At 47.2% G+C, this 21,826-nt stretch overlaps 2 protein-coding genes across 19 annotated transcripts in view; one reads left to right on the top strand and one right to left on the bottom strand.

Moving 5' to 3' along the window:
* Positions 1 to 21,826, bottom strand: part of Drc3 (dynein regulatory complex subunit 3) — a 50,517-nt gene that overhangs the window by 24,980 nt on the left and 3,711 nt on the right. For 3 of the 12 annotated variants that reach the window (XR_015630343.1, XM_087570348.1, XM_087570349.1), the window contains exons 1-5: positions 16,888 to 17,023; positions 15,143 to 15,241; positions 9,775 to 9,973; positions 4,915 to 5,031; positions 3,050 to 3,216 (exon numbers count right to left, since the gene is read on the bottom strand). Coding sequence is in view for 6 of the 12 variants with exons in the window: in XM_087570348.1 (XP_087426474.1) it covers positions 3,050 to 3,216; positions 4,915 to 5,031; positions 9,775 to 9,934 (444 nt within the window). In the remaining 6 variants the exon portion in view is untranslated. 12 annotated transcript variants of the gene reach the window in all.
* Positions 16,445 to 21,826, top strand: part of Tom1l2 (target of myb1 like 2 membrane trafficking protein) — a 122,123-nt gene continuing 116,741 nt past the window's right edge. For all 7 annotated transcript variants that reach the window (XR_015630776.1, XM_087572887.1, NM_001399549.1 and 4 more), the window contains 1 exon segment: positions 16,445 to 16,572. Coding sequence is in view for 3 of the 7 variants with exons in the window: in XM_087572887.1 (XP_087429013.1) it covers positions 16,521 to 16,572 (52 nt within the window). In the remaining 4 variants the exon portion in view is untranslated.

Raw genomic sequence — 21,826 nt, 5'->3', positions numbered from 1 at the left:
CAAGACAGCCAGGGCTACACAGAGAAAGCTTGTTTGGAATGAAAAGAAAGAGAAAGAAAGAAAGAAAGAAAGAAAGAAAGAAAGAAAGAAAGAAAGGAAGGAAGGAAGGAAGGAAGGAAGGAAGGAAGAGAGAAAAAACAAAAACTAAAAGGGCTATTTGGGGTTATCTCAGAATCTGAAAATTCCTAAGTTGACTATGATTTTCTGTGTACCTACTATGAGCCAGGTCCTGCATTAGGCATACAGTAGTAAAATTGATTCGGTCTTCACAACAACCCTGCGGTCCACTACTAATCACGTTTTATAGATGTGCAGACACACAAAATTCTAAGTCACCGGTTCAATGTCAGCAACTGGTAGGTTGCAGCTAACATTGGCTGACTCTGCTAGTCACACCTTCCAGGCTTTACTTGGCCCCCCTGTTGGCCAGCACAAGGATTCCTTATCTCACAGAGCAGAGGGCAGACTGGATAATTGGGGATTGGACTTGGAAAGGGTTCTGGTGAGTTTAAATGCTCTGAACTGTTGTAGATAGCAAGACTCTGAGACTATATGACCTCTGGGATTTGGCCCTACCAGGCGAACTTCATACTAATAACAAGCCAGTGATTGATTTACTTTGCTATTCCCTTAAGCTGCCCAGCTGGCCATGCTCACACATGACATGGTCTGGGGGTAGGAATAGAGCCTTCAATGGCCCAGCAGACTAAAGGGACACTGATAGTGAGAGGAGACTTCTACTTCTCTCTTCCCTGTCATATATAAACAAGGATGCTGTAAGGATAAACAGCCCTGAGGACATGATGGGGGAGCCCAGAGGTGTAAGAAATTTATATCCCTGAAGTCCTATTGATAAGCTCTCTTCTTTGCCATGCCATAAATCACACCACAAGTGCCCTTGTTTGCAGCAGATGCTTCAGCCGGGACAGACTCTTCCTGGCAGCACTCCACCTTGTCATCTTCTGTGTCAGCAAGGTCTCTGTGTCCCCAGAGGCCCACCCACCCACAGGCTGGGAAGGAGCTAATCTGCATGGAGTGACCCTAGCTGCTCAAGGACAGAACTGAAGGTCAGAGCCTCAGGCGGGCTTCAGCAATTAGGGAGTCACATCTGGAAGGAGTTCTGGATATTCTCGAGGCCCAATAGAATCAAGTCCCCACCGCCCCTAGCAGCAATCTCAGCAGCACCCAATGCTGGCTTTCCCTCCCCCCACTAGATCACTCTAGTTTCCAAAAGTCACCTCCCCAGCAAATCCCTCGCACCCAGGGCCCTGGCTGAGCTTTGCTTGCAGCCAGCCAGAGAGCAGCTCTCTGTTTCTTTCAGGCAGTGCCTCTTAGGCAGTACACCCCATTAGCCATTCACGTGCCCAGGTCTACCCTGACTGCGGTGCATTTCCTTCCTGTTCATAGCTCTGCCGTGGACATGCCAGAGCTCAGAGAAGTCTCCATGCTGGTGCTTCTCTAGCTGCTGCTGTCTGCAACTTGACCTCAGCTCCCAGGGTGCCTGCACACTCCTGGCTTCCATGCAGGTTTCCCAGGTGCCTCTAGCTTCTGCTCACATACCTGACACTAAGAAGCATCCTCTTTTGGCTGGATGGAAGTCTCCGTCTCTGTGTCTGTGTCTGTCTCTGTGTCTGTGTCTGTGTCTGTCTCTCTCTGTCTCTCTCTGTCTCTGTCTCTGTCTCTGTCTCTCTCTCTGTCTCTCTCTCTCTCTGTCTCTCTCTCCTTTGCCTCCTGAATGCTGTGATTAAAGGGATGCACAAGCACCACCAGTGCCCAGCTGGTTCTCATATCTTTCAAGGCTCTGGAACCAGGTTGACTATCATCCCTGACACTCTCTCTCTCTCTCTCTCTCTCTCTCTCTCTCTCTCTCTCTCTCTCTCAGCGAAGATATCGCCACAACAGGCCTCTGCAAGAACCTGTTCCTAGGCTGGGCACACACCTGTAGTCCAGCATTCGGGTGGCAGAAGCTATCGGGTCATGACGTTGTTTACAATGGGATACCAGACAAAGGAGAAGGAGGGGAAGCAGAAGAGGGAGGGAGAGATGGGGGGAGGGAGAAGGAGAGAGAGAGGGAGGAGGGGAGAGAGAGAGGGAGGAGGGGAGTGAGAGACAGAGGGAGACACATAGAGAGAGGAGGGGAGGGAGGGAGGGAGGGAGAGGGAGAGGGAGAGGGAGAGGGAGAGAGAGAGAGAGAGAGAGAGAGAGGCGCCTGGGCTGGTGGGTTACTGCCACACTCTATTTGACGGGTGAGAAAGTTGAGACACGGAAAGCTTGGGCCTCACTTAGACTTGGATATTCACGTCCGACATGCAAGATGAAGACTGTGTTGCCTCTAGGGTTTGGCTTTGATGAACAGACTTAAATGTGGGCAATGACTTGGTGCCTTGACTCACTCCTGTTCCTGTAAGCCATTTGGGTGCATAGTTAGGACTGAAGCCAGGGCAACTGATTAATGTATGTGGAAATGGAGTCTTGAATGTTATTAGCCAGCCCTAGGCCGGTGGCTAAACTGGAGAAGCTATAGGGTCACCCCTACCATAGCACTCAGTAATTATCAGCAGAGTCTCAGCTGTATCTTCCCACTGTGAGGCTGCTGTGATGTGTGCTGGGGCAGTTTGCCTCCCAACAATGTCTGGTGTCATACAGACACATTTGGTATCTAGACTGCCCTCCTATCACCCACAGGGATTGCATCACTGTTTTGAGACCTTAACTTGCTGTCACATTCATCTAGATGGCTGGTTACCCCAAAAAGGACTATATGTTGCCATCTCTGTCTTGCTGAGCCTAGAACAAATGTCCTACATCCAGTAGGTTTGTCATATGAGCATGAGACTCAGAGCAGGCATAGGACACAGCTGAGGCCATGAAGCCTGGTACCCAGAGATGGTTTTGTTGGACTAAGCATGGTCTTTCAATATATTCAAAGCCCTTGTGGAATAACTAGGGTGCTTCATCTTTCTAGGGGAAGCATGTACTGCATGTCTTGGTTTTGGCACAGCTCGAGGCCCTGTGATATTTGTGGCATGCGTCTCAGGCTGGTACTCACATTCATCATGTTGTTAATCTGGTTATTGCCCAGTGACAGCACCTGCAGATTCACCAGGGGATCTAGAGAGTCTATCTTGGAGATCCGGTTATGGGACAAGCTCAGGTCCTCCAGGTTGACCAGGGTATCCAGGCCCTCAATGGCCTCAATGTTGTTGAAGGACAAATCTGAAAAGGAAGAAGACTCTGAGGGCATACTGCTCAGTTAGACGGGGACGTGCCTGGAACAAAGCTTCAGACTGCTGAGAGCTCTTGGGGGTGACACTTAGCTGAGGGGCTGCCTCACTGCTTGGGGATTCTAGGAACATTAGATGGGCTCTTCCCTAAGGTCCCCTATCTGCCATCTACCCAGTTCTGCCAGCTCCCCTCTGACTGGGAAGTTTCTCAGCCCTGTTGGTTCTGGGATGAAAACACCCAGGAGTGGATCTAAAGTGGTGTTCTTAAGGGGGTTGGGAGCAGAGTTGTAAGATGGCCTTTCCTTTATGTTTGTGACATCCTAGCAAGATTGCGTCCCATCTGTTTGGCATTCCCATCTTCCAAGTAAGTGTCCCTTCCTGTTCTCTGACAATGCCTCCAGGTGGTAGTTTGGAATCTTTCTTTTTAATCAGTCAGGAAGTAGAAGCTTTAGGTCAGGAGGAGTATGGTGTGGCTAGTCTTCAAATCTCCTTCTGTGTAAACAGGCAAACAGGTGCCCTTGTAGGACCGGTGGCTTTACTCCAAGAGGCAAGCTGGCCTGCTGGCTTCTGGGTATTGAGTATTGCTCAGAACCTGGGCTGGCATGGGCAACCATCTCCACGGTGAGTGACTGACTTCACCTCCTATAGTGACAGGTGATTTCTAACATGCAGATGGACCAGGAACCAGTGTTAGTGAAGACTAGGGTACAACAAAGGGTACCTGAGCAGGAGCCCTGGTCGCCACAGTCAGACTCGGCTCCATCTGCTTCTCTCACCCATAGGCCGGTCAGCCTCTTGGTGCCTCAGGAGCCGTCTCTGTGAAATGGCCCCTCAACCCAGTGGGGTTACTGAGGCCCCTAATAACAGCACCAACACATCTGAGAGTGCTTTGGAGACTGAGATCTGTATTGATGATGGCTTCTGGAAGCCTGGCAAAATGCAGAAGCATGTGATTTGGGATGGGGTGGGGCTAGCCTAGCACTGCTGCTGCTTGGCCGAGCTTCTCTGAGCCTTACCTCCCTTCTCATCAACTTGGATAACAACAGCCATTGAACATCTCTGTGGAAGCTAATAAATAAGACATCTCAGAGGAGCTCTCAGCTTGTCCCCTTTTGTCCTTTAGTTGTTCCCTTGCCCCTCACTAGCCAGGGAAGCACCTAAGAGGCCAAGCTTTTGGTGACCTTGGCACTGAGGTCAAAGTTCTGGAATCAGACAGAGATTGACAAGGGAGCCTGTGCCCTCACTTAACTTCTTGTCACCTTGGCTGCTCACTGTTGCTGTAATGGGAATGGTATGTGACACCAGAAAGCTCATGTAAAGCATGGGCAGGCCACAATCAGCACACAGCTATTGTCTGTGCTCCTTGTAGTGGCCAGCTGTCCACCTGTGCCTATGGAAAACGCTGGTCTAGGGCTGCCCCTGTGCCCACCAGCCTGAGAGGCTGGCAGGTGGGATGGAGTAGGCTGTCTGTATGCAGAAGCGCATCCTTGTGATGCTTTGCCCAGCATAAGCCCCGGGCTTTTTAACAGACTGTCACTTTCTCGCTCCTAACCGACAGAGTATTTCTGCTGTGCCTGGCCTGACAACAGGCTGGCGGCCGAGTGTCACTGCGATTATTCTGCAGGGAGGCGATGGATGTCCTTGGCAGTGGGCCACCGTTAACAAAGGCAGACACAGAGCCAGGCCTTACCCAGCCAGACCAGGTGTGTGAGGTTTTCCAGGCCCTCGATCCGCTCAATGATGTTGTTGTTCAGCTGCAGCTTCCGCAGGTTCTCAAACTGCCAGAGGTTATCTATGCGGAGGATATCTGAAACAACCGGAGCGCCCAGATGTGACTGGAGCTTTGTACCAGTGCCCTGGAAGACTGAAGTGTACTCATACAGGGTTCTGCAGAGCCCTGCCTTCCCCAGAGTACCTGGGAGAGGGGGAGGAGCACTTGAGAGTAAGACCAGGGCCACTGGGAAGGATCAAAGAGGTCTGGTGTGACAGGGGCTTGCTAAGCAGGTGTCTTAGGAGCTGAGCTGGGTCTTCTCTGCAGAGACTCACACTGCCCCAGGGGCAGGGCTGGAGCTCTTAAGGAAATAGGTCTACCTTGGGGCACAGACTACAAGCAGAGGCCAGCATGGGGGGGGGGGTCATTCAACTGGTTTTACTTTTGGAGGTTCACTGGGTAACATTTATTGGAATATTTACCATTTGTTTCTTTTGACCTACAGCTTATTTTCTTTCTTTCTTTCTTTCTTTCTTTCTTTCTTTCTTTCTTTCTTTTTTTTCTTCCTTTCTTTCTTCTCTCTCTCACTCAGTCACTCACTCTCGCTTTTTTTTTTCTTGAGTTAGGGTCATACTATGTGGTCCTGACTGTTCTGGAACTCACTATGTAGACTAGTCTGTTTTCAAACTTCACAGAGACCCATCTGCCTCTGCCTTTCAAGTACTGAGATTAACAGCATACATCACCACACTAGCTAGACCTGCAATTTTTTAAATCTGTTTCTAGACACATCCTAGAAATATCTATAGTTGTGTCATAGCAGCCACTGGGACAATCAGAAGGCGGGGCTCAGACAGCTTGGCAGCAGAGACCCTGAGGTCATGAGGATCAGTCCTGGCCGTGTAGCTACTCTTTTTTTGCGTGTGTTGTATGGCCAGAGTTTGGTTTCTGTCACTGGAACCAAGAAGCCTTCTGAGTGGTACTTAATCCCACATTGAGTATGTAAAACTTGGAGGTCAGTGGAACCTGTTCAGTGCTTCCCAGCTTTCCCATAAGCCCCGCACAGCTCTGCTGTTGTGTGCTCCTTTAAAATATATTGGCATTTATACTTATTCCAAAACTGAAAAAATCCTCCTTTATTTTTATTTTATAGTATAAATGTTTTGCCTGTATGTTTGTGTATGTACGTATGTGTATATACCATGTGTGAGCTTCTGCAGCCAGAAGAGGGCATCAGATCTTCTGGAACTAGAGTTACAGGTAGTTGTGACCCACCTAGAAATTAAACCCAGGTCCTCTGGAAAAACAGACAGTGCTCTTAACTGCTGAGCTATTGCTCTAGCCCTCTGTATTAGTCATGGAAAGAAACAGAACATCAGAACATACATACATACATACATACATACATACATACATACATACATGTTTTGGCTCTAAACACATTGCATACATGTGCACCTGCATACATGCAATATACACATGCAAAGTCTATATTTCCAAATGTTCACTTTGGGTTCTTTGTGTATATGGCCAAAGATAGAACACTGGCTCGTGTGTGTGTGTGTGTGTGTGTGTGTGTGTGTGTGTGTATACATGATTTATTAGAATGGCTTACAGATTGTGGTCCAGCTAGTCCAACAATGGCTATCACACTCAGGAGAGGCTGAGTGGATCTCTGTGAGTTTGAAGCCAGTCTGACCTACGCAACCAGTTCTAGAAACTTTAATCTTAGGCTATATTCACGTAAAGAAATGAAATAGTACAGAAGTGAGTTTTTTTCTAAATCACTATTAAGAGCCTGGCATAGGGGTGTACACCCATGTCAGGAGGCTGAAGCACCGAGACTGTAAGTCTAGCCTGGGATTTGTAGTGAGCTCAAGCTGAGACTAGTGTCGCTAGTTATAATCCTGACTGCTCAGGAGGCTAAGCCAGGAGGCTAACAAGGTCAGTACCAGCCAGCTTAGTGGGGGCCTGTCTCAAGACACAGGAAAAAGAGGATGTGAGGCAGGTGTGGAGAGGCGACACTGGTGAAGGGCACTTGTCCTTACAGAGGACTCAGGTTTGGTTCCCAGCGCCCATACAGTGGTTACAACCATTTTAACTCTAGCTGCAGGCTATCAACACCACCCTTGACCTCTGCAGGTACCAGGCACGGAAGTGCTACAGGCTGGGCGATGTAGCTCGGCGGTAGAACATCTGCATCAAGACCGTAGCTTCAATCCCCAGAACAAAACCAAGTTCTACTGACAGCTCACATTTATCCACGGGATGGTGGTGAGGTCCGAGATTCGGTGTGTGGCGTGCTCTGAACCCTCGCAGGTCTTAGAGAAGCAGGATCCTCTGATCTATCCATTGCTTCCCTATTTCCTCTCTGTAGTCAGAGTCAGGCAGCACAAGAGTCTGTTGTTAGGTCTCTGCCTGCTGCCAGATTTCCCAACCTGATTTTGTCTGTCTCTATGTGTTCTGGGGTGGTTCTGCTCAACTCGTAGCCGTCTCCTACTTCTGGTCTGGATTTTCCTGGCACCTACTGTGGCCCTGCTGTCTGACATGCTGAAACTCAGCCCTGATTCACTTGGCTCTGGTGGCTTCCTGCTGAGCCACTTTAGGTGGGTGGCTCTGGCACACCTGTACCAGGCTTTACCTCAGGCGACAACAGACCACGTGAAAACACCAAAATATGCCAACAAACAAGGACCTATCTGAGGGTTAGCTCCAAATGAACTTCCTGCCAAAAAGCTGGTTTAATCTTTCACACAGCCACCACGTCCTCTTCTGAGACCACCACCTTGGCAAAGGCATCGTCATTATTGCCTGAGACATGGTAGCAGCCATCTCATCATATCCCTGTCATCGTCCCCCACCCCCACCCCTATCCCCTCTCCTGCCCGTAGCCAGCAAAGTTCTGTGAGAACTCAAGTCCCACCTTATCCTATGTCTACTCAGGATGCTTGGGGATCCCACCTCACTATAAAAGCCAAATATATTTCATTGTTGAGGCAAGTGCCTGCTGACAATATGACCTCCCTGGCCTGTCCCTTCAGCAAGCCTCCTCAGGCTGGCTCTGGCCTACTCATGGCCTTGTACTGGTTGCTCCCTGTAGCTCACATAACCCCCTCCCCCCTTTAAGCCACATGCCCCCAATCTTCACACAGTTCCCTCCCTCATCTCCTTTAAATGTTTCTTTACATCTCGCCTTCGTGGCAAGGCTCTGGCCACTGTAGAAAACACTTCACCCAACTCTAATCTCCCCTTTCTCCTTCCTTTGCTTTATCTCCCCCGCCCGCACATACTGCCTGGAACAATCTAATTTTCCCTCTTACTTGCCTCCCCCACATCAACTCCATAAAGGTAATGAATGCTCTTTGTCTTTTGGACTCTGAATGCCTGGAAGAGCATCTGGCGTCTCTTAGGTACTTGCTCAGTACTGGCGGAATGCCCATTAGTGGGGGAGGTGGGAAGGAAGGGGCCAATCCTCATCCAGTCCTCCTCTCAGGGAAGCTGCAGCTCTGGGTCATTCCTGGAGGCCACGGGCAGGGGGCCTGTGAACTTATACAAGGCCTGCCTATGGCTGCCTTCAGCATATGGTATGGGGCCCAGCATCTTTGTTGTTGGCCAAAAGCCTAGACAGCTGGGGCCCAAGACAGCAGGTCACTTTCTGAAACCACACCTACTCAGAAAGCAGAGGGCTCAGGGTCCTCACCCACCTTCTTCTTCTTCCTCCTGCTCCTTTTTTGGGCAATTCTGGGATTAAGTAAGGAACACTCTGTAAAATAAGCCCTCTATCACTGATCTATTTTCTCAGTTCATATATTTTTTCTGTTGTTCCTATTCGATATGCATGGGTGTTTTGCCTGTGCATATGTCTGTGTATTACACATATACAGTACCTGTGGAGGTCAGGAGAGGGCATCAGATCCCTGGAACAGAAGTTATAGATGCTTGTGAGCTGCCATGTAGGTGCTGGGAATTGAACCTGGGTCCTCTGGAAGAGCAGCTACTCCTCTTAACCAATGCACTATCTCTCCAATCACCCCCTACTCACTCCTTGTGTTTTGGGGCTAGGGTCTCACTATGAAGCCCAGGCTGGCCTTGAACTGGAGGTCTTATTGCCTCTGCCTTCCAAGTACTGAGATATGTACTAAGCTAAGCTCCTCCTCCCTCTCATGCCCTCCATGTCCTGGCTCACTGGGTCACACTCAGTGGTTTCCCAGTATGATTCAAACACTGCATGCAAGTTGTCTCATTCTTCTTCCCAGTCAGAACTTGTGATAGGAGCTGCTTCCTATTTCACAGATGGGGATTGAGACAGTAAGTCTCTGCCTGTCCTGAGCCATATCTTCCACTGGGCTGCCCTGTCCCACTCAAAGTGCATGCCTGCTTCAGGGATCTCTATGCTCTTTCTCTGTGGACACACTATCCCTAAAGCCACTCCCTCCAGTGCAGGTTCCTCCTCTTTCTCCCTGCATTCCTACCTGACTCCAGTAATGTAGGGTCTCCTTGGTGCTGTTCACTAGGGACCCTTCCATACCAAGGACTTCATTCTATATGAAGGACTCCATTCCAAGTCATTGTGGAGTTGTATAATGGGGAGAGCATGGTCTAGGGAAATTCTATCTTTTGTTGTTGTTGCTGTTATTCAGAATCAGGAGTGTTGTGGACAAATGATGGAGTTATTGGATGGGGTTGATACAACATGTCCCTGTTCCTGTGCCTGGCGGGCTCTCACACAGGTCTGCACTGACCCCAAATGTGTGGAATGTGGGGATTTGAAATAGGGCAGAGAAAGTCAGAGAGGCCCTGTTCCACCCAGATCACAACCCTGGCACCCAGGATACATACTCTGGAAGTCCAGCTGCAGGGCCAGGACATCTTTGAAGAGGATGCCTTCCTGCTTGGCTAGCTGCCCAGCCTCTTCCTGGGGCCCTTGCTCCCCAACAGCTACCTTGAGCATGTCATCGTCCATTACTTTGGGCTCCATTGAGTCATACGGCCGGCTCATCTTTGCTGAGAAATTGGGTCCCGCCTTCACATACAGTTCCTTTGGTTTGAGAACAGAATTTGGCTGTGTTTCACATGGTATCACGGCCTGCCAGGAGGCCACAAGCTATCCACTCCCATCCCTTGCCTGCAGTACCTTGAAGCAAATGCACTGCTGGAAGGCTGCCCCAGGCCTTCCTAGCAGCCACCTGAGCCCTCATCAGGGCTCACTGTTTGACTTCACAGCCACAGCTGGTCTCTACACAGGGCTGATGCCCACAGTGGTTACCTTAGTCTCTGGTTCTCAGATCCCTTCAAAGCTAGTCTCTGACCTTCTGTTTGTCCTTACCTAGGTCTCTTGGTACAAGTCACTGACAGTGATCCTTGGAAGTGCTAGGCCCCAGTGGCCCTTCTGAAAGTTCCTCATCCCCAGGCAGACAGAAATGCATGGAGGAGACATTGACCCAATATGGCCATTCATGTTCTCCCTTGAGAAATGGGAACCTTGGGGTCTCAGAATGAGAGTGACTATGGTCTGTATATGTTCAGCCCAGGGAGTGGCACTATTTGGAGGTGTGGCCTTGTTGGAGTAGGCATGTCTCTGTGGGTGTGGACTAAAGACCCTCACCCTAGCTGTCTGGAAGTCATTATTCTGCTAGCATCCTTCAGATGAAGATATAGAACTCTGAGCTCTTCTTGTACCATGCCTGCCTGGATGCTGCCATATTCCCACCTTGATGATACTGAACTGAACCTCTGAACCTGTAAGCCAGCCCTAATTAAATGTTGCTGTGATAAGAGTTGCCATGGTCACTGTGTCTGTTCACAGCAGTAAAACCCTAAGTCAGAAGTTGGTATCAGGAGTGGGGTATTGCTGTGATAAGCCTGACCATGCTTTTGTTTGGAAGAATGTAGATTCTGGGACTTTGGATTTGGAAAGCAGTGGAATACTTTAAGTTGGGTTTAATGGACTATCCTTGTAGAAATATGGAAGACTTTGTTACTGAGAGTGATTTGAATTGTTCAGACCTGGCTCAAGACGGTTCAGTGGAAAAGAATTTCAGTATGTGACCTAAAGACTGTTTTTGTGGTATTTTGGGGGAAAATGTGGCTGTTTTTTGTCATGGTCTGAAGAGTCTGCCTGAGGCTAAGGTGAAGAGATTTAGATTAACTGCTTTGAAAAAGTAAGTCTCAAAAAAGCCTGGTGTAAATTCTGTTGTGTGGTTACTAAAGTGCACTTTTTATGAAAAACATTTTAATGAAAAGGAGCAAGTTGAGAAAGGAAAAATACAAATATATGGTATTTTCCTAAAAATTAAAGGAAATATTAAATTGAGTATTAAAAGAGTATTTCACTTTACCAGGAAGTGAAATGAAGCTGGAGCCTGTGTTCAAGGATATAAAATTGAATTAAGGGAGTAATGACCTAGTGACAAGATTTCACACAGCTAAATTTAGATCCAGGTATGGTAGTGCAAGCCTTTAATGCCAGGAGGCAAAGACAAGCAGATCTCTGAGTTCAAGGCCAGCCTGAGACAGAGCAAGTTCTAAGTGAAGAAAAACTTAAATCCAGGCATGGTGTGGTGTATACCTTTAACCCCAGGAGACAGGCATATAGGTCTCTTGAGTTCAAGGTCAATGTACATAGCAAGATCCAGGACATCGAAGCTTAGACAGTGAAGGAGTTGGAAAAGAGGAAGCTGGTATAATGTAATAGAACAAGGGGACAATGTTCCAGCTCCGGCAAGTAGTGGAACCCAGCAGCTTCAATTATGTGGCTCTGGCTTTAGAGTCCAGAATAAAAGGAAATACTGGGAAAATTGATTCTGGTAAGCTGGAGCTAAGAAATTAGTGGTGCTTAAGAAGAGACCAACATCACTGAGGTGAATTCCTCTGGGAAGTGCTTTCTGAAAGCACCAAAGAAGCTGTGTTCCAGAGATAGCCAAGGTTGTACCTCGTGCTGCAGCTGTACTTGGTAATGTATAAAAGTCACTCGGGTGGTACTGGTTATGAAGGCATAAAGAGGTCATAAAGAACAGCTAAAACTTGGCAGTGTGTGAGGCCATGGAAGGCCATTGGTGAAAGTGCAGTCTCATTTACAGTTGATGGCCCAGGATTGAAGGGGTCATGAAAAGGAGGTGAGTCTTGGTACCATGAAGAGAGCCTATGAGAGGCTATTGGTGAAGCCTACTTGCAGTGGAAGACCCCAGTGTACTGGAGATGCCAATACCATGGGATGATCACCAAGAAGAGCAGCAGCAGTGGAGTGGATTAACCTGAGCTTAGAGTACTACAGAGGGCAGAGCTGGAGAAGTGATGCCAACCCTTATGAGGAGCCCAGAATATCATGTGTGGATCCCAGACATTGAACAAGAAGCTATGAAGCTGAAGCTAACTTGGAGACTCCAAGACATTAAAGATGTCAGAGCCCTGGGATATGTGCTGAGGAAAGCTGCTAACAGGGAGTGGAACCTACCCAGTAGAAAGACGTTTGTTGCAGTCAACAAAGATGAAAAAGGAGTTGGAGATCTGAAGACTGTTTTTACATCAGCCATGGAGATGTAGAGTATGGAGTTTGCTTTGGGGATTACAGTTAAGTGATTGGATGGATCTCAGAAGAGAATTTATATATGAGGAGTAAACATTTTTTGAGGAAGAAAAGACTATCTTTGATAAGAGCAGCCTGTAAGTTAGGCTTAGAGTTCTAGGACGAAACTGTCATAAATTGTCACCCATACTGGAGTTGGCTTTTCAGTGATGAGGGTGCCTTTGAGCCACACATCCTTCTGTAAGTCACTGCAATGAGCTTGCTGGCTCACAAGCTATACTCGGATAGACTGGTTTCTTTGGCCTGTCATTGATGTCTTATTTGGGGCAAATAGATGTCAGTATCTCCTATCATCCATGCTCTTTTTCTACCTGTGCCCTGATCCTTCAAGTAGCCTTCTGTTCCTACTCTTTCCCGTCTGACTCTTCCTCCTCAGGGTGACTGACTGACTGACTCTTCCTCCTCAGGGTGATTGACTGACTGATTGACTGACTCTCCCTCCTCAGGATGACTGACTGACTCTTCCTCCTCAGGGTGACTGACTGACTTGACTCTTCCTCCTCAGGGTGACTGACTGACTCTTCCTCTTCAGGGTGACTGACTGACTGAATGACTGACTCTCCCTCCTCAGAGTGACTGACTGACTGACTCTTCCTCCTCAGAGTGACTGACTGACTTGGCTGACTCTCCCTCCTCAGGATGACCGACTGACAAACTCAATCTCCCAGGGCAGTTCTTGTGCCCTTCAGCTTCCTATTCTTCCTAAACAATTTCCCTTAAAGTTTCTCATAATTTACCACCAACCTCAAAATTTACCTCTGGGGAAATTTTTTTAAATGTGTTTCATTTGTCAGATGTTATCTGAAAAGTACATGGAACTTTTTTTTTAAAGGTGTGGTGCTTTTGGAAATGACTCAATTCTGGTGTCAAAACTTTGACCTGTTTCGTCAAAGCCCATTAACTGTAGCAGGTCAAGTTAGCTTCCAGTCAAGCAAGCTAGCTTCCAGTCAAGCTCAGCGGGTTCTATGCTGCGTAGGATTGGTGCAAGAACTATGCTAGATGTTCACACCCAGAGAGGACTTTGACTCTGATTGTGTATTTTTTGAAAAGTAACATCGCCAGCTTAAATCTTTGTCTTTTTCCTGTTGGGAAGACGATTCCCCACTCCTACAGCTATCTAAAAGCTTGTATTTAGTCTACACATCCATACCAAATAACTACCACATGCTGTGAACCTTGGACAGGTCTTCTGTTTCAGAGCTGAATTAAATCGCCACACCAAGATTTACTTACAAACAACTTAGTAGGTGTGGGGAACAGTGAAAGCACCTAGTAGGGACAACTGGCCTAGTCAGGGCAGATACAATATGAGGGATAAAAAGAAAAGAAAGCAGGAAGAGGTGATGACAAGGACCCCAAGCCAGACAGCAGAAGTGACATAGGGTCTGCATTGCGTTGTATTCCATGATGGCTGGCAAGCCCTTAGGGATCAGATTTTAGTTTTTAGAAGCTCATTATAGCTTTAGTGGCAAGGATTACAAAAGGAGTGAGGCTACTCAGGAGTGGTGGTGCATGCCTTTAGTCCTATAGTCCTCACACTTGGGAGGTAGATGCAAGCAGATCTCTATGAGTTTGAGGCCAGCCTGGTCTTCATAGTATGTTCCAGGCCAGCTAGAGCTACATATAGAGACCCTGTGTCAAAAGGAAGGAAGGAAGGAGAGTGACCACACCAGAGTGGCTGTAATACAGGGTTCTGGGACATCACTAGGAACTTAGTTTATATGTAGGAGTGATCATCTCCAGTCTGAGATAGAATCTAGTTTGGAAGGTTGCGCCTAAGCTAAAGTGATTGATTGACCTGATAATAATGTTCGAAAGAGGGGTAGTGGGAGAGGCTGCCCTCAGAAGAACTTTGCTGGGAGAGTCAGAGGTTCAAGGCCACAGACAGCCATGAGGAGCCCCGAAGTGGGAGAGCACTGAGGAGATGGTATCATGATCTAGGCAGCCATGAGGAAAAGACAAACTTTCCATTTCCATTAGTTCCCTCAGATCCAAAGAACAAAGGAGGTTTCTGACTCATTCAGTTTTGGAGGCATGGGAGAGCTCTGGTGACTTTTAGTTCTACACCATGTGGCCTGGCCTGACCTAGTCTGTATGACTCCTGGCATGGTGGCAGGTTTAGATAAGAGAGTAAAGTTGCAATTCAAGTATGTCTTGGCCCAGGCATCAGGGGGAGCAGGGTTTGCTCACATCTGTAAGGAGGGAAAGAGAGAACTTTGTGAGGGCTACCAGGTCAGAGTGGCTCTCTATAACCAACCTTGAGAAAGGATACTGAAGGGGCAGGGGCATGGCCTGACTTCTGAACCAGACTTGAATTAAATAGATTATCCCAGTATTTACAAACATTGACAAGTTAGTGGGTGTATGGAACTATGAAAGCACATAGTAGGAATCTTTGTAATAGAAATGCTTTTCTAGATTGACTAATATGCAGATTTATCAGGAGGCGTGACCTCTTGTCTAACGCAGAACCCACTTTCTTAATCACCACTGTATTGTAACCAGCATACTAGGAACAGACATTGTCACATGTTCCTCTCCCCACCAGGACAAGGCCCAAAGAATCCTCCCCTGTGGGGAAGATATCAATAATTTATCCAAACGGGGGTCCAATTGACTTGCCTGATGATAATGTCCTTGGTGAAGACCAGAGGTAGGATGTGGAGAAGCAGCCAAAAGCTTTACAAACAAATCACCCAGGTAGCCTCGTCACTGGATCTCCTGGGGAACAAGAGCCTGCCTGGGTCAACTGGACCTGAAACACTGTATAGACCCTAAGGGTCCCAAAATAATGAGAATAAAAGCAACTGATGAAGGTAAGTCCTTGTCTTACTCTCAGTGTACACACTTATTTAATTACATGCCAGCTCTGGGAGCTATTTAAAGGGACATTTTAGTGTCCCTACTCCCAAGATAGAGAAACTGAGGCTTGAGGTGGGGTGTGTGTGTCCAAAGTCATGGAGTGAATTACTGACAGGACTGAGATGGAAACTTAATATCTGTATTCTCATCCCAAACACTTCATACAGCACCAAATAAAAATAACTTATTGCTCATCAAGAGGAAGGATATAATAGCCAAATTCTAGAAGGAGTTATCAGTGGATTGGGTACCTCTCTTTCAGTTAAATGGATCAAGCCAGAAGCTGTCAGATGGACCCTCTTCCTACTTGCTTTTGCTGTATCAATTTTCTTTTTCAAAAGCCTGATTAAGTCTCAGTACACGTGTAAAATGACATGTGTGCTCATTTTACAGACGAGAAGGACCACGTCGGAGTCCTCACAGAGGAGTTACAAGAGAGATTTCAGTCATACAACCTCTGATCTTAGAGTCGTTCTGGAGCCTCAACTCTTACTTCTTACCTCCCTAAGGACTCTCCTTGCAGTAGACGCTTTGCTGGGTTGCTGTGGAACCAAGCACCGCCACTTGGTTGCTAAGGGGAAGTCAGGAAATAAATATCCTGGGTGAAAGTTGATTTGTCACGTGGCCATATTTCTGGGTGGGGAAACGTTTCTAACACCAACCAGACTTGAAGAAAACAAACGTTTCTCCAATCAGCACAGTCAAAGAGCTTCAACTTCTAGTTACGCTTTCTTTCTGCCCGCCTATTTAAATGATTGACACACCTTTTATCCAATAATCGTAAAGATTCTCTAGACTGACCAACGTGCTAATGAATCAAAAAGAACGGCCTTTCGATTGGAGGCGGGTCCGGGGGTTGTGCCGCTACGGCTGACGGAGACCCCAGTGACTTAGCTTGCTTCGTGACCAATCGGACGCCGCGGGGTGGGTGGGACTTCACTGAGAGTGGAGTGTCGTCCAATCGGAGGTGGGCTGGGTAGACGCTGCCCAATAGAGATGCACCCAGAGGGCGAGGTCAGGCCGGCGCTCAGCGTTCCCGAGGGTGGGGCGGGGGCAAGTGTCAGTCAGGGCAGAGAGCAGCGCGGGCAGCGGAGACCCGTGGCACACAGGCGTCCGGGCTGGAACGAGGCCCGCCGAGATGGAGTTCCTGCTGGGGAATCCGTTCAGCACCCCTGTAGGGCAGTGTCTTGGTAAGGCCGCGCGTGGGGCAGGCGTCGAGTGAGCCACAGAGCGGCTGACCGGGCTGGTGAGGTCCGCAGGCCTCCTCCCGGCACTGATATCACCTCACGTGCGGGTTGGGCCTCTGCCAATAAGTGGTGTCATCTCAAAGGTGGACTGGGCATCCCTGTCACGGGGCCTCTGCCTGACGCTGGTGCCACCTCACCCTACAAGGAGGCTCCCCTGGGGTGCAAATTGGACTTAGAGAGGCTCCCCGCATCCCTACCTATCAGGGCCCAGCCTTTCAAGTCTTTCCCCAGAAGTAGTGTCCATGCTGGTCTACTTACCCTTGTGTCTTGGGAGATGTCACTGCGAGTACTCTTCTCCAGGCATCTCACTGCATCTGCTCCCAGGGCCTCTGTCTCCCAGAGCCTTTGTGGAATGTAACTCCTTCCATCCTTGTCCTTGCTCATTGGTACCAATGGCTCTGAGGCTGGGCACTTTCCCAGGAAATGCCCCATGCTACACGACTTCTAATTTGATCTGCAACTCAGCTGTAGGAGGGACTGGGATGGGGGAGGCGCTCCGGAAAAGTGACTGGCTTGGCAGGGGGATGGCATGGCTGCAGAGCCTTGTAGGCCTCCTAGGAAAGAAGGGAGGCAGTGCTGCTTTTTGATAAGCATTCCACTGGAACCCGGAAACTTGGACTCCAGTAGTGACTTTGCCAGGGACTCTCCTCTTGACCTTGTGCCCTTTATGTTTTAAAGTTCCCTTGTCTGCCACAGGAGGTATTCGGAGATAAGATGTGGGACTCTTCAAGTTCTGAAGTTTTAAATCTTCTTGTTGATATCAAGTTGTTCTCCCACTATATTAAGTTAAACGGTAGTAGGGTAATCAGAGCTTCTGTCAGTAGTATAAGGAGTTAGAGATGGGCAGCATAAGGAACAGCACAGGCAAAGATACAATCATGTGGTCACTGTGAAGTTTCCTTACTGAAAAGGCCACTTGCAGACAGGGGAATAGTTCACTGGTAGAGCATTAACGTAGCACATGCAAAATCCTAGATTTGATCTCCAGCACTGCAAGTAATAAATAATAAACAAACAATTTGGCCTTTCACTCAAGGTGGGAGCTTATGCCAACAGATCAGTCAAAACTGTGTCTTGGAGCTGGAGAACTGGCTCACCAGTTAAAGGCATTGGCTGTTGATCCAGACTCAAGTCCCAGTACCTGCACAATGGCTCACAACCAGCTACAACTTCAGTTCCAGGGGATTGGTTGCCCTTTTCTGGTGCCTTTTATATACATAGCATGTAAATGGTGCACAGACAGGCAAACAAAATGCCCACATGCATAAAATTTTTTAAAATTAAAGCTGGGTCTGCAGGCTGGTTGAAATCACCTTTCATGAACTGGGATGTGTATTATCCTTATGGTTCTGACTAGTTCAGGCAGTAGAGACTTGCTTACTTTCTATGTTGTTTAAGAATTTATAGCCTCCTATTCTGTTGTTAGAAAGGCCTTCAAACTTACCGAGGCTTCTTCTGTTGTTAATTGGCATTTAGGAGCATTCCGTTCCTTTTTGATAAAGTGTCTTTTAAGTGATCATGGATGCTGGAACCTAAAAGTCTTTTCTCACTTCTATGACACTTCTTTCTCTGTTCACTCAACTCTCTGTCTCTCTGTCTCTCTGTATGTATGTATGTAAATATGTCAATTTTATGTGTTTATATATAAACATATATATGTGCTTGTTTACATGTAAACATTTCAATTTTATGTGTTTGTTTTGCCTTCGTGTATGTCTATATACCACTTGCATTTCTTGTGCACACAGAGGCCAGAAGAGGGTGTCAGAACCCTGGAACAGGAGTTACAGACAGCTTTGAGCTGCCATGTGAGTGCTGAGAGTCAAATCTGGGTCCTCTGGGAGAGCACCAGTGCTCTTAACCACTGAGTCATCTCTCCAGCCTCCCCTCTCTTTCTGAAAAGGTTTATTTTATTTACGTATGTGTGTGCATGTGTCTATGTGAGTGTGTAAACAGATGTGTATAGGAAGAAGAGGGCATCGGATCCCATGGAGCAGAGTTACAGGCATTTGTGATCTGGCTGATATGGGTGTTCGGATCCAGTCCTCAGTTCTCATGGTTGAGCAGCAAGTGCTCTTCAGCACCGAGTCATCTCTGCCAACCTGACTGTCTCTCTCTCCGTTCTTCTTACTCATTTCCTTTCTGTTTTGCTTTGTCTTCAAGTGCCCTTTCACTGCAGTCCAAACTCACTTCTCAACCCAGTGAGAAGCCAGGGGTCTAGAGGGTTGGCAGGAAGGAAGGGGTGCTAGAGGGGGGAGGTGGAACATATGAAGGACGGAATGTAGTAAGAAGTAAGGAATGTAGGGCATTTGAATGGACGTAGATAAGTAAATGTGTTAGATGTGACCTGAGTCGAATGACCTTGGCTGTGGAACCTCAGAAGGTTGTGTAGGCCTTCCAAGCCTGAGAGTGACTGTCTGCTGAGAAAAAGGAGGGAAGGGTGGGGGAGAGTCCTGTGTTCAGAGTGCTTGCTTTGAAGGGTTCATGTCTACCAGCACTTGGTCTCTTATCTAGAACATTGTAGAGACTCAGTGAATTGGACTTTCTTTCTGTTCACAGCAGAACAGTTAAGTCAGGGTTGGGTTTTCTGTCAGAAGAGACTATGTGATCTGACTGGTTTATGGGCAGTGAAGGAAAGTACCTTCCCAGGCCTTAGATCCACTATTGCTTGTAAAAGACATTTGAAGGGCAGGATAGGTTTTAAAAAAGATTTATTTATTTACTTGATGTATATGAGTGCTCTAGCTGCATGCACACCTGCATGGCAGAAGAGAACATTAGATCCCTTTACAGATGGTTGTGAGCCACCATGTGGTTACTGGGGATTGAACTCAGGACCTCTGGAAGAGCAGTCAGTGCTCTAACCGCTGAGCCATCCCTCCAGCCCCAGGTGATTCTTACTATGAGTACTTGTTCCTCTTGCACATGGCAGTTCGCAGTCATCGATTAACTGGAGTTACAGGGGATTTGACACCCTTTTTTTGGTGTTTGTGGTATGTTCGTGGTACATATGCATAGATACAGGCAAACACATACAAAATAAATAAATAAGAAAAAAAAGTCATCATGAAGATGTTGAAGGGACCGTGTTGATAGGCAGCTACTAGTCAGCAGCTGGGCCTCAGTCATTTTAGTTTATAAAAATATTAAGTTGACAGATTGAAATTTTAGTGGATATTCTGTAGGATAGTGGCAAAGAGTAAAGGTGATTTTTGGTGTTGTAATTTTTTTAAAAGTATGTACTTATGCTGTGAATGGTGGTGAATATTAGTAATCCTAGGAGGAGGTGGAGCCAGTAGGATTATGAGTTCAAAGCCAACCTCAGCTACATTGAGAGTTTGAGGCTGTGATAGGCTATACGAGACCCTATTCCAAGAAACCATCAGCAGCAACAAATGGTATGTTCTGAGGATGGGGAAAGGGTATACAGAAATAGCAACCACAAGGTTAATGCTTAAAACAGTGGCTGAGGGACTGAAGAGATGGTTTGTCAGTTAAAAACACTGGCTGCCCTTCTCGAAGACCCAGGTTTGATTTCCAGCACCCACATGACAGCTTACGACCATTTGTTAACTCCAGTCTCAAGAACTCAAGACTCTTCTGGCTCTGTGGACTGTCGGCAAGTATGCAGGTGACACACAGACGTATGTGTAGGCAAAACTCCCATACACATAAAAATAATAAGTATATAAATTTCTAAAAAAAAATGTAATAGCAGCTACAGGGCAGGCGAGATAGGGCAGAAGTCAACAGCACCAATTGCTCTTGTAAATGACCCAGGATCGGCTGCCAGTGGCAACGTGGTTCACAATTGCTTATAACTCTAATTTCAGAGACCCTAACGCCCTTTTCTGGTCTCCATGGACTCCTACATACTTGTTGTACACATACATGCACTCAGGCACACACGCGTGCACATAAAATAGATAGATATTTAAGACAGTAGCTAAAAGTAGTTCTCCAAGGGTCATTTGCTCTGTCTAGCTGTTTTGTGATTGGTTGTTCTTCCCACTTTAGAGATGAGGAAACTGAGGTTCTGAGGAGAGAAACAGCTGTTTTACCCGTAGGTGAGAGAGCCAGTATCTCTGGACCTGGGATTTAGGGGTTTGGGAGAAAACACAGAGCTGCCTGGACTGGATGAGATGTAGGCGTTTAGATGTCAGAAGAGAATAAAGGAAGGGGCAGGTATGTCCTCTGAGGTCCTCTGCAGGCCAAGAGGAGGGTATGGTGAGGAGAGAGGTGGGGAATGGGGTAGCTAAGGTTGGGTGATAAGATGAAGCCCTGCTCTGGGTGGGCAATATCAAAGATGATTTTTTTCTGTGCTAGGATTTTAAGCCAGTGCTAAATGTGGCTTTTACTAATTGGCTTCAGCTTTTAGTTTCTAGATTTTATTTTCCCATCCATAAAGTACTTATTAGCTGCACATGCCTTGTACCTATGTATCTTGGTCATTTCTGAGTACCTGTAAAGTCCTAGGCCTGGGCAATACAGATATTTGTGGAGATATTCTTGGACCCAGGGTCTTATGAGTGCTATGCAAGTGTGGGTATTCAGATCTTTAAAAGCTACCATCAAGGAGCCTTTAGGAGAGAAAACATCCTTACTAAACATGTTCTAGGCTGGAGTGGTTGGTGGAGAAATTATTGTAGACTTCTAATGTGGTGGTGTTTTGTTCAGTGCTTAGTCTGCTCATGTAGTACTGGCAGCCAAGAACATAGTCTGACATAGCTATTTGGGCATTTCACATATGGATCCTGTCCTTTGTTCTGGAAGTTGCTCGTGACTAGACTGTGTAGTTTGAGGCCAAGAAGTGTGGAAGAAAAAAAACTAAACAAATTTAAGGTGTGACTGTTTAATGTCAACCTTCTATATTCAGTGTTGGTGAAGTTGAATGCCATGTATCAGGAGTTCCCCAGGTCAGGTCCCTGGCATTCTGCGGATGCACACCATTTCCCTTGCATTGGCTAGACATGCTTTCAGATACTCATTTCAATTCAAAGATTATCTCTTTTCTTCAAAGAATTTCAGCCACAGACAGGAGGCAGATAATCAGGCACAGTGTTTGTGGCGTTGGACATGAAGTACTTCCCAGTGTCCTATGAATGGGAAAGGAAGGACTCTAGCCTGGCTATTTATATCAAGAATAATTAGTTGTCCCTCTGAGTGCTGTAATGGTTGGCAGTTGTGAGAAGCCCTT

This window comes from Rattus norvegicus, chromosome 10, assembly GCF_021556685.1.
Source record: "Rattus norvegicus strain SHRSP/BbbUtx chromosome 10, alternate assembly SHRSP_T2T, whole genome shotgun sequence".
Lineage (NCBI taxonomy): Eukaryota > Metazoa > Chordata > Mammalia > Rodentia > Muridae > Rattus > Rattus norvegicus.
Note: the sequence above shows the minus strand (reverse complement) of the source record. Positions and strands in the feature narration are given on the sequence as shown.